This window comes from Heloderma suspectum, chromosome 5 (genome assembly GCF_057233095.1).
Source record: "Heloderma suspectum isolate Gila_16-S chromosome 5, 16-S_ref, whole genome shotgun sequence".
NCBI lineage: Eukaryota > Metazoa > Chordata > Lepidosauria > Squamata > Helodermatidae > Heloderma > Heloderma suspectum.
In genome coordinates, this window is record NC_139462.1 from 68239845 (window position 1) to 68258587 (window position 18743).

General features: G+C 44.2%; 1 protein-coding gene across 1 annotated transcript in view; it reads left to right on the plus strand.

Annotated features, from left to right (window-relative positions):
- The first annotated feature begins 864 nt into the window (after positions 1-864).
- The window catches only part of GUCY1B1 (guanylate cyclase 1 soluble subunit beta 1), a 70616-nt gene continuing 52737 nt past the window's right edge, over positions 865-18743 (plus strand). Inside the window, exons 1-2 of the mRNA XM_084856344.1 lie at positions 865-990; positions 1659-1732. Coding sequence (XP_084712470.1) covers positions 988-990; positions 1659-1732 — 77 coding nt within the window. The 5' untranslated portion in view covers positions 865-987. The remainder of the gene's footprint in view (positions 991-1658; positions 1733-18743) is intronic.

Sequence of the window (18743 nt, forward strand, 5' to 3'; positions counted from 1 at the left end):
TGTCCATAGATTAATTGGGTGACCTTGGGCAAGCCACTGTCACCCTATCTGGAAAACTGAAATAATGACAAAAATATTCTGGATTGTGGCACCTTAAAGACCAAGAGTGCAATCCTATGCATGTTTAGACAGAAAAAAAGTCCTACAACTCCCAACATTCCCCAGCCAGCCATGAGGAGGAGTTGTAGGACTTTTTTTTGTCTAGACATGGATAGGATTGCACCCTAAACGTGTTGGTCTTTAAGATGGCACACGACTCTTCGTTGTTTTTACTGCAATACCCTCCAGAAATCCTTCCTGATTTAGTTATTGCTGGGAAATGGAATAAAACTCGGAAGCGGGATATACACATAAGCTGCTTAATCAGAAATAGGTGATGGATGGACCAAAATGATGAGGTTTCTGGAAACGCTGCGAAGTGCAGTCATGCTCGCTCGTTCAATATTTACCCAGCAGCAAGACTCCGGAAAACCAATCGCTAGAAGGTGAGTCTACGTATTAATCACAAAAAAGCAAACAGGTAACTGGGCGCCCGAGAAGCAGCTAAAAATATGGCGTGTGCGCGTGGGGGAGCCTAGCCTATCGTCAGCGCACATGTTCATCACACATGATGACGCCCTGTGGCGGCCGGATTTGCTGCAGCATCCCCTCTTCCCCATTGCCAGTGCCAAGGCAGTCGCGTCTTCGCAAGCGCCGCACACTTCTGCCCGCGCCGTCCTGCCTCCCCAATCAATCCATTCCCCCGCCGCCTTTCCCCCCGGCCGGAGCTCGAGCAAGCATCCGAATTCCCTCCTCTGCTTGCGATTGGAAGCTGCCCTCCGGGCTGCGTTCGCGATTGGCTGCGCTCCGGTGACAATCAGCGGGCGCGGCGGGGGTGGCCGGCGCGAGAGGCTGCCGCTCGCCTGCTCCGTCGCCAGCCTCTTTTGCCTCGCGGAGCTGCGGACGCGGTGTCTCCGCGCAGTCGGGGAAGGGGGGGCTGCGCGCGAGATGGTGAGTGCGACGGCAAAGGCTCCACAGGCGCCCCCCCATCCCCCAGGAAGGATGCTGGGTCGCCTCTTCGCAGTATAGCCCGGGGGGCGGGCGGGCGGGAACGGCTCGAGCGTGGAGGGGAAGATACCGAAGGGAAAGATGCGCGAAAATTAGAGGGGAGGGGGGCGCATCTTGGAGGAGAAAGCGGCGCGGCGCGGCAGAAGAGCGGGGGTGGATGGACGCCCAGCCAGCTGTATGGGATTTGACCTCTACTGGGCACGATCCACCTGGAAGGCGCGGGGAGGGGGATTGACGTCCTTCTCCTTCCTGTCTGCCCCAGCCTGGGTTGGCCCCCATCTCAAATAATATCCGCCTCCCTGGCATTTAAGGTTCGCCACTCGCCACCCCCTTTGGCTGAAGGGTTGCTGGTTCCGCCGTCAGCATAATCCACCTGGAGCAGGTGAAGAATGGGGGGGGGGGTCCGCTGTCATTGGCGCTCCCCTTCCTCTCGCCTCCCCCGAGCCCAACCCAGATGTGTTTCCGGACACGCAGCCGCGCCCTCCCCCAAATGCCCCCGCTGGTCTCGCCCCCTGCCCTCGGCTGCGCTCGTTCAGAGTTTCTCCCCCTGCCCGTTTCCAGCACTAATGAGGCTTTTTCGCTCGCTCTCTCTCCCCCCCCCCCCCCGACAGTACGGCTTCGTCAATCACGCCCTGGAGCTGCTGGTGATCCGGAATTACGGCCCCGAAGTCTGGGAGGACATCAAGTAAGTGGGAGCCCCGCCGTCGGCCTCCGGCTTCACCTGCGGGAATCGCTCTGCTCGCCTCTTCCTTGAGCGGGGACCCGGCCGAAAGCTCCCCCGCGGCGGAGCCCTCCCTCCTTGGCCAGTTGGGCCGAGGTGGGAAGCGCCGTCTTCCGCCTGGGGGATTCTTTCCCAGCCCAGCTCTGGCGCAGCCTCTCGCTTGGTTCTCACGCCCCGAGGAGCGCAGGAGGCAGAGAAGCGCCGGCGGAAGGCCGAGGGCCTCCCCGCGGGACAGAAGCCACCGGGGCAGCGCCGGCCTCCCGGGCCCTTGCAGCCGGCCCCGCGCGCGTGGGAAGAGACGAATCCGGCCGTCTCCATCCCGGGCTCCGGCTGCGCAGCTGGTGGGAAAACCAAACGGGCCGCGGCTTCCAAGGGTGGGAGAGGAGGAGGACCAGACCCGAGCTTTCAACACTTCCCACGGTTGGTTGCTTCCAGGAGAGGAGGCCGTTGACCTCCCAACTCCCGAGCTTCGCCTCGAGGGCGAGAAGGCCCAGCGCCTAGACCCCAAATTAAGGCTGCCATCTAATGCTCCCTCGGCTGGGAGTAAGCCCCCTTCTGCTCAGCTGGACTTCGCCTCTCAGCAAACATGCCTTGAATTCACAAAGGTCTTCGGGGTGTATCCAATGCAAGTCTGACCCAAGTTCCATTCATTTTATTGAGTCTTCTCTAAGTAAAACTACCATTGCATACAGCCCCATCAGTTAGCCCTCTTGGTTCAATCAGGAAAAAAAAAACATCAATAGGTGCAGTGGAGTCATAGTTTTATTAGGACCAAATAACATGTTGCCAAATAGTGAACAAGTTTTTAGGTTCCCCAGAGCCGTTATTTGGGTTTAGATGTTAAGTGAAAGGGGGGAGGGGGAGAGTTGGCCTTCAACATCATGCATACCCAGCTTCCTCTCTCCCATGCTCGCTGTTCTGGAGAACTTGAAATTTTTTTTTTGCTGGATAACATTTAAGTTGGTCCTAACAAAAGTATTACCCTACTGTGGGCTATACATAGAATTTGACAGTAAATGACTCCTATTTTGCAAACATTGTTGATATGGGCCAGGAGTTGAAGCAGAAGTAAGTACTTTTTAATCCAACATGCATTCTTGCCAACATAGGTTTTACATTATAATTGCATATCTGGGAAATATAAAAATGGCTTTTAATGTGAGGCAAATGATTGTAAGAGTGAACATAGTATGAATACATACAGGTCCAGAGATATTCTTATCTGCACTATGCTAAGGTTATGGTCTTGTTCTGTGTTAATTAACACACAAGAATGTTCATCACTGTCCCATTACTTAAAATAAACAACACAAAGTAGAATTCCACAATCATCCAGAAGCATACAGTGGAAAAAATACACCCTTGTAATATGTTGGTTGAAAATATGATAGGTTGGTTAAATGATGTTAAGGGGTAAGCTTTAAATAAGATGCTCTTGGATAAGACCCTCAGTGACTGTAAGTACAAAACTAGGGGCTGGTATTTACTCCATATGAATAAACACAGAACACCACACTCTTCATATGCTGCATCATCCTGGTTTTTATCACTTATATTCCTCTATGCACTTCTTCTGTGACCTTAAAACAACACCAACACAGTAATACAAACTTGCTTTGTTCTATAATTTTCCCTTGCACGCATAACACATGTGCACACCTTCCCTTGCCATATTTTTTTAGCTTCTCAGCATCACTTCAATCTATAAGTCACACTTCCTTCTCCTTTGCCACAACCAGATGCCTTTTGTTAACAGAAATACAAACACACACGTCATATTTTGTTATCCTATATCTTCACACATGTTTGCTACAGTTTTCTTTAGCATTACCTGCATTTGAACATACTGTTTTCCTTGTGGTGCCATTGAGTATCCTGTCTGTGCATGCATGAGACTACATTTTATCTAGTTTCTCAGCATCACTGCTTCATAGGGCTTAATTTGATCAATGCCTCTGGTCATATGCAGAATGCATGACTCACACCAGTGAGTAAACAGAGCCCAACCAAACCAGTCAGGCAAACCAACCTTCCTTCCCTCCTTCCTTACATTTATATCCCATCTTTCCTCCAAGGAGCCTAAGGTGGTGTACATGATCCTCCTCCTCTCAGTTTTATCCTCACAACAACCCTGTAAGGTAGGTGAGGCTGAGAGTCAGTAACTGCCCCAGAGTCACCCCGTGAGCTTCATGGCAGAATCGAGGTCTTCCCAGTCCAACCCTCTAACCCCTACACCACACTGTCTCTCTTGCTTTACAAAATCTCAGCATGCTTTAAACATGCAGTGGAGGTGTACGAAGGAGAAGGGACCCATTGACTAATATACCTGCTCTCAAATATACTCGGCTGACATTCACTTTCCCTTCATCCAAAGGGTTGGGGAAAAGGGAGAAAAGAACAGGGACCCCACCCCAGAATTGCTTCCCAGAATCTCAGCATGCATCCATGTTAGCGGTCAAGATCGTGCAAGTGTCTTATTTTTATTATCAGTATGTAAACCGCTCTGGGAGCCTTTTTGGCTGAGGAGCAGGATAAAAATGCTTTAAATAAATACATTTGCAAAAAACAGTTTAGGGATGGGGAGAAAAAAACAAATAGGAAGTGCCTAGGGACTTTGGTTTAACTCAGTATTGCTGGTTCCGCCAAAAAGCTGCTCTCTTCAGAGAAGGGAAGGAACAGATGGGTGTTCTGGAACCTGCTCCTGTATACACACATTCACCTGATCCTGCCAGGCCTGCCCATCGCATATGATGAAGTTGGGAGTATTATCAGAACCTTCCCTGCTAAAGTCAGACATACTAAGTTACTACCTGTCACATTTGTCCTGTCAGGCCCCTGACAACGAAGCTAAGGCCAGATTGGGTGGGTGGGTGGAATTAAAGGAGATAGAAGTGGTGTTGAAGTCCAGGGCCCCATAGCTGAGGCAGGCCCCAAATGACCACTTAGAATAGGGCAGGTGATGAGGGAAGCAGCAGACACACTCAGCTCAGCATCTTGGCTGGCATGAGCATACTGGAGCCCACCAGGACTGACACTGCTTGCCGAAGCATCCTTTCTTATTTTTAAAACATTTTCTAGTCGAGTGTCATTAATGGATTTATTTTATTTCTAAGGCAGAAATAATGCACACACATACCTGTATAACATGACTCGCCACACCTTATACGTCCTGTTCTAAATTGATCAAGGTGTTTGTTTTGAGCTTTCTCAAGTCTAGCTTGACCTCCTGCTTTAGCTTCCAAATAGGGCTTATGTGATCCCAGAGTTATTTCCTAGGAAGGCTGATAAAGCCATTCAGTAGAACAGATATTTTTTCTTGCTAATTTAGACAGATGATGATGTTGGAATTTGTTTCCTATAAACATTTTTAACAAAACCTATAAACATATTTATTTAAAATTACGAAACAATGTTAGTAATGCAAAGTGATACATACCTCCTTATATTTTATATGTGTACTTTATTGATTTATGGTCCACCATTTCCTAAGGGTGTAAGGTAGATTACAGTATTGTAGAAAACGAAGTTGTTCCTGCCTGTGAAAGCTCAGGCTCTTAATGTTTCAATCCTATATACACTTACCTGAGAGTAAGTCCCATTGGACTCAAGTAGACTTACTTCTGAATAGACATTCATAGGATTGCACTGTGAACAAGGTAAAACCACATGTTACCTTAGATATTGTGAGACAGCATTCCTCCTCCTTATACCCCAACCGTCTGTAAGCCCCTCTGTATTCCAGAGTAGATAAAGATCCCATATTTTTTTGCCCATCATATTCCAACGCCTCCAAGTCCACCTTAAATCTGTTCCAGAATGACACTGCTTCTGTTGTGACCATAGTAATTCTGAGTATCTTCATAACAGGGGATTTTGTATAAATATCTATCATCTCCTATCAGCTATCAGTGCGTACAAATGACCTGGTGAGCTGTTTTTTCCCCCTTTTATAACTCAGTCAGGCTCACAACATCCTATTCTTCTAGGAGTTGTTCGCAGTTTTGGTACTGCAGGCTAAGTAATATGGTTGTCCAAATTTTCCCTTGCTTATCTTGTCAAAACTTTAAACCATATGATACATATTTGTACTCCAAGCTTGACTGAGCTGCTAGTACACCTTTCCCTGCTAGTACACCTTTTAGACTTCAAGTCCCATCAGGCCCACCTAGTTGGCCAGTAGTCAAGAATCTTGGGAGTTGTAGTCCAAAACATCCAGAGGGCACCAGGTTGGGGAAAGCTATGCTTTGACTGGAGTGTGTTACCTTGACACCTTTCCAAGATTTGGAAAACACCTTAACAGTTGAAACTGTTTGTCATGTGATGATCTCAGGACTGGCACAAAAGAATTTGCTAACTGAGTCAGAGCAACACATGGTCCCCCCCACCCCCGGCAAGTCAACGTGCATAGTACCCAAGCCCAGCCAAGTTATTTGGGTGCCTGTAGCAGAAAATCGCATCAACACATCTCCCTCTCCCTGGCAGTAAAAATACAACCATAAATTAAATAATGATTTGCTGACTTTTCAGGACATACAGAATTAGCTGCCTGAGGTGCTTAGTTCATAGGCATACTAGGGAGCAGTGCTAAAATAGTGTGCGGGAGCAGCACACATCCCTCTCCTGTGTGAGCTAGTTGAATGGTTGCTTGTGTGGAGGCCCATTCATGTGACCTCTCTCCTCTAAATAAGACTGATGAGGGTAAAATGGTTGGTGGAAAGAACTGGTGTGTGTAGAATGGATTACCTGCTCCCCTAATGACCACTGGGTCTCCCTTGCAAATACCTTGCCTTACCATGGCAGATATGCGTTTGGAAATATGTGTGTCGAATTAAAGTGAAATTCCACTCCCAGTGGAAGAGGCAGTAGCTAATGTAGCAGAAGCTTGCACCATGACATGAGCTCCTTGGTTAAAATCTATATCAGCATGGAAGGAGTGTGAACCCTGACGTAGCAGTGCACAGATTCTGAAGCTGGGGTGAAGAGGTTCAAAGGATCAAATAGTCCACAGCATAACACCAGCTGCCTTGCTGTTAAAGCCCTGGAGATGCAGTGGTAGCATTTTGGGCTGAGAAAGGAGCCACAGTTTCATTGTCCTGGTGATGGAAATATGCTTTCAGCAGAAGGTGACCTGGATGTCTTGTGAGAGACATTCAGTATGGAGATCAGGAGTATGGAGATCAGAAACAGAGAACTTCCCTGCAACTTGGTCAGCAAGCAGATGGCCAGGCATGAAGAGGAGGGGAAAGATGCATGGAAGGACTGAACCATCCTTCCTTCATCCTCATCTCTGCATCTAAAGCTTCTCATAGGTGTTCAACAGGTGGAGCTGGGACTCACTACTGGGTCACAGTTGACCTAAAGTGGATCACAGCAGCAGCATTACCACCACACAAATACATGGTAAAAAATTAAATGTATCTCCTAATGCATATGTGGGCTAAAGATGGGTTCAAGGTCTGAAAAGATTGAAGACTCCTGATCTAGGTGGTTGGAGTTGGATACTATCCTTCCTTTCCCAACCCAGATGGAATCATTGTGGAGCAGGAAAAGGGGGAGGGGAGAGCTTAGCAGATCTACCTGGCTACAGTTGGAAATAGAATGCTGTATAAGGTGGACTTGTGGAATGATCCAGCAAGACTGTTAGGTTCTTTTAAAGAACATTAGTCTCCAGTTATAGCTGTAACACACCTGCTGCTGACAACAATAGGAAATGACAGCAGTCGCTGTAATACAGCAAATAATAACTTGATTTGCAGTGTGGAGATGGTTATAAGACCAAGTGTGTTCACTCAAAGTATGTCATTTTTCATCAGAAATCGTGATTTCTTGCATTTGCAAATTTTATCAATTAAAATTTAATTATTAAGTGATCGGTCATCAGAGTTCTGTCTGATTAATCAACTAATAGATATTTTTAATTGAATAACAGCTGTAACCCACCCACAATGAACCCACACTTTTACACTAAAAAGGAGGGTAGAATTCTACAGAATAAATCATATTTATCCCAAATGAGCCTTCAAACCCAACCATATCAGAAGCCAGTATAATACTGTAGCTCTCATTTCTGTCAAAACCTATATGTGGGTTGATATAATATTATGATCTACTGCACTGAAAATGCAAAAAAAGTACCCAATAGGTACAGATTTCCCCTGTCACTGTGAAAATTGTCCCATTAAGTAATCCTTCCTGATGCTATGGCTAGAGCAGAAATCAGATTGTTATAGATAAATTAGCTTAATTCAGGAATGCCTAAAGTTGGGAAACCACCCACTCTTATTACCCTGACTAGAATGGCATATGGGAAAATCGGGCAATAGCTGGCAACATCATCCCCATTTAAGGTAAGAGAGAAACATTCTATGTGGATAATTCCCCTAATGTATCGCTCATTCATATTAATCATGGTTCCAGTTCTTAATAAGTTTTACCTGACAACTGGGACAGGATTCAAGAAGAATAATTGATCATGGCAAGGTGACTATGTGACCAGTTGCCACCGGTGAGAATAGCACCATTAGACATTATTCCCTGCTACATGCCAGCTTGATTGTTTACCTAACGCTAAGGCAGTCTTGGTAGCTGTCATGTAACAGTTTCACACAGTAACTCTTGATTTTCTAGAACAATGAATGTAAAATTATAAAAATCCTGACAATAAAGACAAGTTAAGGGGGAAAAAACCCACCACCTACCAACACAATGATAGCAGATTGAGTCAGAGCTGAAACCAAGTGTATAAATATGTCTGAAAAACGTGACTCCAAGGCATTACGTTTTCTCATCTACTCTGGAGGTTAATTCAGTCCCCTCTATCAAACATTCATTTTATTTCCCTCTTGAAATTCAGAATTATAGTTTTATCAATATTCCCCCTTTAAAAAATGGGAACATGTCGTTCTACTGTCTTAAAGCCTTTAAATAATGTGATAGTTCTGCAATTTGGCTGGTTCTATGATTGTGGAGCAGTAGTTTCCATACATGGTGAGATCTCTAAAGATGATTGACAGTACTCTAGTCTATTTTTCCTAAAGTATATTAAGGACATGACTGTGTAATATTTTGCCTACCAACAAGTCATCTGCTCAGTGCCATGGTTGAAATTTTATACTATTGAAGTAATTAATTTATTCTGGAAAAGTTGACTATGTATGGGACAAGTGACTCACTTCAAGGTTAATCTGTCATTTCAAAAAAAAAAAAATCCTTGAGTAATTAGTTTTTTTTGTTAAGGAGAAGAGCCAGCATATTTCTGTCTTTATATTTGCCTATTGTTATATATGGACATTCATTACAAAATTGCATTTATTGGTTATGTGTTTATATTTGTAATCCACTTGATCTCACAGCAGAAATATGTAGTGGGAACTTGGGGTAAAATTTCCCTTACTGATTTCTAGTTGGAGATTGCTGACCACGGTCAAGAAGTGAAAGATGCTGATGAAAGCCATACTAGGTCCAGAAAATGGGTAGCATCCAGATAACTGAAATCACAGAAAATCATTATCTCAACAAACTTTTTCAAAAAGGAAGGTTGGGAATAATTTACTATCTGGCTAGGAAGGCAGCATCAAGTTTGGTTTCATAACAGTATCCAAACCCTGAATATTTGGGTTCTTTTGGTGCCCGGCTGTTCTTAAACAATGCATCAACAACCATACAGAAAAGATTCTACCTTGTCCTAATTGGCTTTCACCAGCAAGTGCTGATCATTTGCCCTCTCTTGACACATCTGCCATATGCATTGATGACACCATCTAAAATAGATTTAAATAAACAAGGCAAGACTTGAAGTCTATTTCAGTATTTAAATTAAGTTCCAGAATTTATTTGAATTTGAATCTGAATCATTTTATCTGAAAAGTAGATGGTAAACTCATAATAGTATGCATAGGAAGGGTCTTGTTCCCAAGTGAATTGACCAGGTTGTTCACTACTTGGTATCTGTATCTGTGCAGGTTTGCTTTAAGTTGCAAAGCATCCGTCAATTCCTTAAATGTAATTGGCCTAATTAACAGTTTAATTTAACAATTAGCATAATATTTGTTAAACTTTGTTTCAAAAGTTTATGAGTGAGCAGTGCAAAACCCATTTTCTTCATTTAAAAAATTCAGTGAAAGTATAATGGGTTGGATTCAGACTTAGTCATGCTTAGAGTAGACCCACTGAAATCCATGGGACAAGTTTGTCATGACTAATGTAAGTCCTATTGATTCCAGTGGGTCTATTCTAACCGTGATGAAGTCTGGATCCAATGCAATGACAAAGTTATTTAAGCTCTGCCCCGTTCCCAAAATAATTAACAGAGCTCTATACATAGTAGGATTTTGCAAAGGAAAATATATTTTTGCACCTTTTCAGAGTAGCAATCTTTAGTATTCAGGAAGCCGGGCAGAGAACTTCATACATAAATTTGTAGCAGTGTGTAGGTTTGGGCTTCTATATATAGAAAATATTTTGCTTTTGCTGAAAACACAAAACAGCTCTAGATGTGGGTGTTGTTAAAATAGGTCCTCTTGGGCACAGCCCCGGATCTTTAGAGCTGTGCCCTGGATCTTTAGAGAGGCCCCAGTTGCCATCTTCTGCCTTAATTCTGCTTCTTCTCTCTGAGCTCAGTAGCCTTGCAATTACTAGGAGACCTTAGGACTCATTACCTTAGCAGACCAATGTGGTACTGTGAATGCACCAGCCTTTTAAACTATACGGGAGACTGCCACCTTTCCTTCCACAGTCTGCACATTGTTTTTTCTCTCTCCCCCTACTTTTCTGCGGTCAGCACTTATTCATTTGTATGTTGCTGTCTTAGGAATAGGCTTGGAACAGACACAATCAGCACTTAATTGCAGGCATATACTGTTCAAAGGCAAAGTATTCTTTGTCATCAGTAGATGAATTTTACCATGGGCGATCCTGTTTGTATGACCAGTTATTCTGGATAACACCCCTTGTGCTCACTTCAGCTTTTGATTTGTTTATTCATTCAAGAGGTAACTTGAAATAAATCCAGTAATCCTTGCAAGATCAGGGACATTTTGACTTGCTTTGTACATTTTAAAAAAGTATAGCATTTCATCCACGTAGTGAGGAAATCAATGTGCATGATGCAAAGGAGTGGAAACTCGTGATACTAAAAACGACTCCTTTTCCAAGATGTAAAGTTAGTCTGAGCCTACTAATTTCTAATGCTCTTACTACTTTTATACTCACATCTATAAAGTGTGTGTCTGAGGGAGAGAGAGAGAATGAGAACACTGATGGACTCTTGGATCATTGCAGTTGTCAGTGCTTTCTCTTATTTTGCTCCAATTAAATTGTAAAGAAATACGCTCTATTTGCTACTCCCAAATATTATCTGCATGCACTGAGAGAGGGAGTAGGTAGGACATTTGCCTGTTGTATTGTCCTTTGTATTCTCTTGCACTGAAAGGCACAACGTATATGCAGTTTTAATGGGTATGAATAATCGTCAACAAAAACACAGAAAGTCACTTTAAATTGCATTTGATTTTAGCAATTAATAAAAAAAACCCAAACTGTATATATCTAGGCATAATATAATGAGTGTCTTTAGAAAAGTTATTTTTTCTTTGTCTGATTTATGATGTTTTTTCACAAAACAGATATATCAGTCATGTTCATAATGATTTTAGAAACATTTCAAGGGTATAACAAAGGAGCCACCAAGCCACTAATTTTTGATGTTTATAAAAATATAATTCAGGATAAAATCCTCAGTGATAGAATTCATTTGCTTAATTCCACCATCCCCTTTAAACTTTTAATTAGTTTTTCTCAATTCAAAGGTTTGCAGTGCAAAACTACACATGTCTACTCAGAAGTTTAACAAAGAGCTCAGGGGTTGTGGATACCATTTCTGAACTATGTTCAATGGTTAAGCGTTTCAGACCTTCAAGTTCCAAGTAGAATCACAAAATGTGAAAGTAGGGGACAGGGACAGTGGGTGCAGTCCTGTCTTCCTCCATGCATTGGTTCTACATGATATTTGAAGGTCTGAAAAGAACTTTGGGGGCACTACATTTAAGGATTCTGCTTTTTCCCAACAGGTGAGTCTTAAAGTACTGTTGGGTAACTTCTGTTCTACCTCTAGAGATTTAACCTGAAGGAACATTAGGAGCATTTCTGTTTCTATTGTTTAACATTCATATGAAGCAACTGGGAAGGATAATTCAGAAATGTGGAATGTGGTGTTGTCAGTCTGCTTATGTCACCCAGGTTATTTTCTTTCTTCCGATCCAGAAGCTGGTTCTGAACCAGTATCTGGAGGCTATTATGAGCTGAATGTGGTTTAACAAATAGAAGATGAATCCAAAGAAGATGAAGTTGCTGATGGCAATTCAAACATATTCAACATTAGGTTAACATGCAGCCTTGGAAAAGTGGGATTGCCTGTTCTGGATGGGTCACACTCTCCTTGAAGGATTACGTTCATTCACAATTTAGAGGTGCCTATTGACCCCAATCTCTTCATGGATCACTGCCTTGTTGTGGCAAAGGGGCTTGCGTAACTCAGTGAAGCCATAAGCTATGCCGTGCAGGGCCACCCAAGACGGACAGGTCATGGTGGAGACTTCTGACAAAATGTGGTCCACTGGAGAAGGAAATGGCAACCCACTCCAGTATTCTTGCCAAGAAAACCCCATGGAACGTATCACAAGGCTAAAAGATATGACGCCGGAAGATGAGCCCCTCAGGTCGGAAGGTGTCCAATATACTACTGGGGAAGAGCAGAGGGTATTTCCAAGTAGCGCCAGAAAGAGTGAAGCGGCTGGGCCAAAGCCGAAAGGACACTCAGCTGTGGATGTGTCTGGTGGTGAAAAGAAAATCCGATGCTGTAAAGAACAATATTGTTTAGGAACCTGGAATGTAAGATCAATGAATCAAGGTAAGCTGGAGGTGGTCAAACATGAGATGGCAAGACTGAACATCGACATCTTGGGAATCAGCGAACTAAAATGGACAAGCATGGGCGAATTTAATTCAGGTGACCATCATATCTACTACTGTGGGCAAGAATCCCTTAGAAGAAATGCAGTAGCATTCATAGTCAACAAAAGGGTGGGAAAAGCAGTACTGGGGTACAATTTGAAAAATGATAGAATGATCTCAGTACGAATCCAAGGCAAACGATTCAACATCACAGTAATTCAAGTCTATGCCCCAACCACTGAGGCCGAAGAGCTGAGGTCGATCGGTTCTATGAAGACCTACAACACCTTCTAGAACTTACACCAAAAAAATATGTCCTCTTCATCATAGGGGATTGGAATGCTAAAGTAGGAAGTCCAGAAATCACCGGGATAACAGGCAGGCATGGCCTTGGTGTACAAAATGAAGCAGGACAAAGGCTAATCGAGTTTTGCCAAGAGAACACACTGATCATAGCAAACACTCTTTTCCAACAGCACAAGAGGCAGCTCTACACATGGACATCACCAGATGGTCAATATCGAAATCAGATTGATTATATCCTTTACAGCCAAAGATGGAGAAGCTCCATACAGTCAGTAAAAACAAGACCTGGAGCTGACTGTGGCTCAGATCATGAGCTGCTTCTTGCAAAATTCCAGCTTAAATTGAAGAACGTAGGGAAAACCACTAAACCATTCAGGTATGACCTAAATCATCCCTTATGAATATACAGTGGAGGTGAGGAATAGATTGAAGGGATTAGACCTGATAGACAGAGTGCCTGAGGAACTATGGACGGAGGTCCGTAACGTTGTTCAGGAGGCAGCAACTCAATCCATCCCAAAGAAAAAGAAATGCAAGAAAGCAAAGTGGCTGTCTGAGGAGGCTTTACAAGTAGCTGAGGAAAGAAGGGAAGCGAAAAGCAAGGGAGAAAGGGGAAGATATATCCAACTGAATGCAGAGTTCCAGAGAATAGCAAGGAGAGACAAGAAGGCCTTCTTAAATGAACAATGCAAAGAAATCGAGGAAAACAATAGAATGGGAAAGACTAGAGATCTCTTCAAGAAAATCAGAGATCTCAAGGGAACGTTTTGTGCAAAGACGGGCATGATCAAGGACAAAGAAGGCAGGGACCTAACAGAAGCAGATGAGATGAAGAAGAGGTGGAAAGAATACACAGAAGAACTATACAGGAAAGATCTGAATGTCCCTGATAGCCATGATAGTGCGCTCACTGAACTTGAGCCAGACATCCTAGAGAGTGAAGTCAAGTGGGCCTTAGGAAGCATTACTAACAACAAAGCTAGCGGAGATGCCAGTATTCCAGCTGAGCTATTTAAAATCCTAAAAGATGATGCTGTTGAAGTGCTGCACTCAATATGCCAGCAAAATTGGAACACTCAACAGTGGCCACAAGACTGGAAAAGGTCAGTTTACATTCCAATTCCAAAGAAGGGCAATGCCAAAGAGTGTTCAAACTACCGTACAATTGCGCTCATTTCACATGCCAGCAAGGTGATGCTCAAAATCCTACAAGCTAGGCTTCAGCAGTATGCGAACCGAGAACTACCGGAAGTACAAGCGGGGTTTCGAAGAGGCAGAGGAACTAGAGATCAAATCGCCAACATTCGCTGGATCATGGAGAAAGCAAGAGAATTCCAGAAAAATGTCTATTTCTGCTTCATTGACTACGCTAAAGCCTTTGATTGTGTGGATCACAACAAACTGTGGCAAATTCTGAAAGAGATGGGAGTACCAGACCACCTTACCTGTCTCCTGAGGAACCTGTACGAGGGTCAAGAAGCAACAGTAAGAACCGGACATGGAACAACCGATTGGTTCAAAATTGGGAAAGGAGTACGACAAGGCTGCATATTGTCACCCTGCTTATTTAATTTATATGCAGAGTACATCATGAGAAACACCAGGTTGGATATATCACAGGTAGGAATTAAGATTGCCGGGAGAATTATCAACAACCTCAGATACGCAGACGATACCACCCTAATGGCAGAAAGCGAAGAGGATCTAAAGAGCCTCTTGCTGAGGGTGAAAGTGGAGAGTGCAAAAGCTGGTTTGAAACTCAACATTAACAAAACTAAGATTGTGGCATCTGGCCCCATCATTTCCTGGCATACAGAAGGGGAAGAAATGGAAGCAGTGACAGATTTTATTTTCTTGGGCTCCAAGATCACCGCAGACAGTGACTGTAGCCATGAAATTAAAAGACGCTTGCTCTTTGGGAGGAAAGCTATGGCCAACCTAGACAGCATAGTAAGAAGCAGAGACATCACCTTGCCGACAAAGATTCGTATAATCAATGCTGTGGTTTTCCCAGTAGCAATGTATGGCTGTGAGAGCTGGACTATAAGGAAGGCTGGGCGCCGAAGAATTGATGCCTTCAAACTGTGGTGCTGGAGAAGACTCTTAGGAGTCCCCTGGACTGCAAGGAGGTCAAATCAGTCAGTCCTAAAGGAAATCAACCCTGAGTGCTCCTTGGAAGGACAGATACTGAAGCTGAAGCTCAAATATTTTGGCCACCTAATGCAAAGAGAAAACTCCCTGGAAAAGACCCTGATGCTGGGAAAGATTGAAGGCAAAAGGAGAAGGGGATGGCAGAGGATGAGATGGCTAGATAGCATCACCGATGCAATGAATATGAACTTGAGCACACTCCGGGAGAGAGCAGAGGACAGGAAGGCCTGGTGTGCTATGGTCCATGGGGTCACAAAGAGTCCGACACAACTTAACGACTGAACAACAACAGTTGACCCGAAGGTGCTTTCAGAGCATGACTGTGGCTAGGATTTCTTTTTTTTGCAGCTGTGTCATGTTTGCTGATTGCACTTCATCCTGTAGGACACGAGGATCATGCCGCAGTTATCCAAGCTTTGGCAGCCTTCTGGACTGACTGCTGTAATGAATTCTACATGTGGGCTAACCTTGAGAACTCTTAAGAAGGTGCAGATTATACAGAACATGGCCATCCAGCTTTTAACTAAGGCTGTACAAAACCTTCTCATTTGCCAGACCTTTGCACATAAATGAAGGTGGGAGAGCAGTTCAGGGGTGGGGAGTGAGGGTTATCTACCCTTTGGGTGGGTGGGATTGTAGTATTGTTTTTTTATGAAGTGGTCTGGGGGCTGGCATTTTTATTTTATTTCATTTTTTTTTAAAACTTTTAAAAAGCAGCCTCATTGTCCCTGGCAATGAGGTTACTGTACACTTGGGGAAATTGGGTTGTCCCAGGGAACACCGCTACATGATGATGTGGCATGGGAGCAGCCATCTTTTTTTCCTATAGCATCCCTGTTAACCATGCTGCATCATCATGTAGCATCATCCCCAGAGGCATTAGCAGCCCCATTTCCCAAGCATACAGCTGTCAGGTGCTCTGCCGCTGAGCCACAGCTTATTTTAAAAGTAAAAAAGAAAGAAAATAAAATCAAAACACCTTGTAAAAGCCTTTGTAAGTTTCCCCCCCACACACTCGAATGTCCAACCTGATCTTCTGATCTTCGGGAGATAGGGTGGCACTTGTGAAATGCCAAAAAAAGGAAGTGACCCCAAAAAGAGGTCAAAAGAGGGCACCTATTTGCATAAAATTTGCATATGGTAATGTATACGTATAGATGCAAATTAGAAATTATTATTTAAATAGATATACAAGACACCTCACTACAGTGTGGAACACTGCAACCACTGAGCCTTGCTCAGTCTACTGTCCCGGTGTTGCTGATGGGCAACTTCAAGCTCCATCTCTTCTTTCTGATGCTTCTTTCTACTGGACTTGGGCTGGGACAGCCCTTAAAATATTTATTTATTGCATTTCGATGCTGCCCAATGGCTGAGGCTCTCTGGGCAGTTCACAACAATTAAAACCATAATGTGTTTTTAATGTTTTAAAGAGGTCCGTTCCTGGACCTCTCAGCGGCTTTCGATACCATCGACCATGTTATCCTTCTGGATAGGTTGTCTGGTTGGGAGTTGGAGGCACTGCACTGCAGTGGTTCCGCTCCTGCTTGGATGGCTGATTCCAGAAGGTGGTGCTGGGGGATTATTGCTCTGTGCCATGGCAATTGTGCCATGGGGTTCCACAGGGCTATACTTTATCCCCCATGCTGTTTAACACCTACATGAAACTGCTGGGAGGTTATCCGGAGGTGTGGGCTGAGGTGCCATCAATATGCAGATGACACCCAGCTCTACCTCTCTTTCTCATCAAACCCAGGTGAGGCAGTGGCTGTTCTGAATCAGTGCCTGGGCACGGTAATGGACTGGATGACAGCCAATAAACTGAAACTCAATCCAGACAAGACGGAGGTACTGTTAGTGGGTGGTTCATCTGCCCGGCTAGGTGATATTCAGCCTGTTCTGGAGGGGGTTGCACTCCCCCTAAAGGATCACGTTTGTAGTTTGGGAGTGCTCTTGGATCCAGAACTGTCACTTGAGGCACAGGTGAACTCAGTGGCACGGAGCACTTTTTATCAGCTTAGGCTGGTATACCAACTAAGCCCTTATCTGGACAGAGATAGCCTAGCTACAGTTATCCATGCTCTGATAACTTCTTGTCTGGACTACTGCAATGTGTTATACGTGGGGCTGCCATTGAAAACGGTCCAGAAACTTCAGCTGGTCCAAAATAGGGCAGCAAGATTGTTAACAGGGACTGGCCAGCGAGCTTTTTCAGCTGCACTGGCTGCCAGTTCATTTCCCGGCCCAATTCAAAGTGCTGGTATTAACATTTAAAGCCCTTAACAGTTTGGGGCCAGGTTATCTGAAGGATCGCCTTCTCCCATATGTGCCTGCCCAGACCTTAAGATCTTCCTCAGCTGCCCTTCTCCGTGAGCCCCTGCCAATGGAAGTGAGGTGGGTGGCTACTAGGAGGAGGGCTTTTTCTGCTGTGGCACCCCAGCTGTGGAATGAGCTCTCTAGTGAGCTTCGCTTGGCACCTACATTTTATTCCTTTCAGCACCAGGTGAAGACCTTTTTATTTTCGCTAGCATTTTAGCTTTCTAGACTTTTAGTTTTGCTGTTTTAAATCTGTATTTTAAATTCCTGCACTGCTGCTAGGTTTTATTGTGGTTGTATTGTTATATTATGGTTTTAATGTTCTATATATTTTAGATTTTTTTTTTGTTGTGTGCCATTTGGTTTTAATTTTTGTGAACCGCCCAGAGAGCTTCAGCTATTATGCGGCATAGAAATGAAATAAATAAATAAACGAACAAACAATTAAACAAACATAAAATACTACATGACAAAACACAATATAAAACTTTTAAAAGTACCATGTAAAACCAAAGTAAAACCCAGCAGCAGTTATAGCCCAGAGAAAGCCTGGGTGAAAAGCTGCGCTTTCAGGAGGCATTTAAAAGATGTCACATTTTCTGCCTCCCGGGCTGGACGAGGGAGGGTTTTCCAGAGGGTGGGTGCTGCTACAGAGAAAACCCAAACATTCCATTCATATTGGAATGACCAGCAGGACCTCCTCTGAAGATCTTAAATGTCGCCTGGGTATATATAAGGGAAGGCGGTCTGCTAGGTATCCTGGTCCCAAGTTGTTTTGGGGTTTATTTGATAACAACATAACGTTGTATGTGGCTCAGTAGCTAATAGGCAGTCAGTGCAGTTCTTTTAACACAGGTGTTATGTGAGCATAGCTAGGTGTCCCAGTGAGCACCCTAGCTGCTGCATTCTGCACTAGCTTCAGCTTCTGAACCCTGCACATGGGTAGACCCACATAGAAAGCACATTGCAGTAGTCTGATCGTGAGGTTACCAGGGCATGGATCACTGTGGCTAGGATGTCCCTATCCAGGAATGGGTGTAGATGGCATACTAACCGAAGTCGGTAATGGGTGCTTGAGGCCACCAAGGCCACCTGGGCCTCCAGTGACAAAGATGGAGCCAGGAGCACTCCATCTTTCAGAGGGAGTGCAACCCCATCCAGAAAAGGCAAACACCCCAGTTCCTGGACCTGGGAACTGCCAACCCATAAAGTCTCTATCTTATCAGGATTCAGCTTCAATTTATTGGCCCTC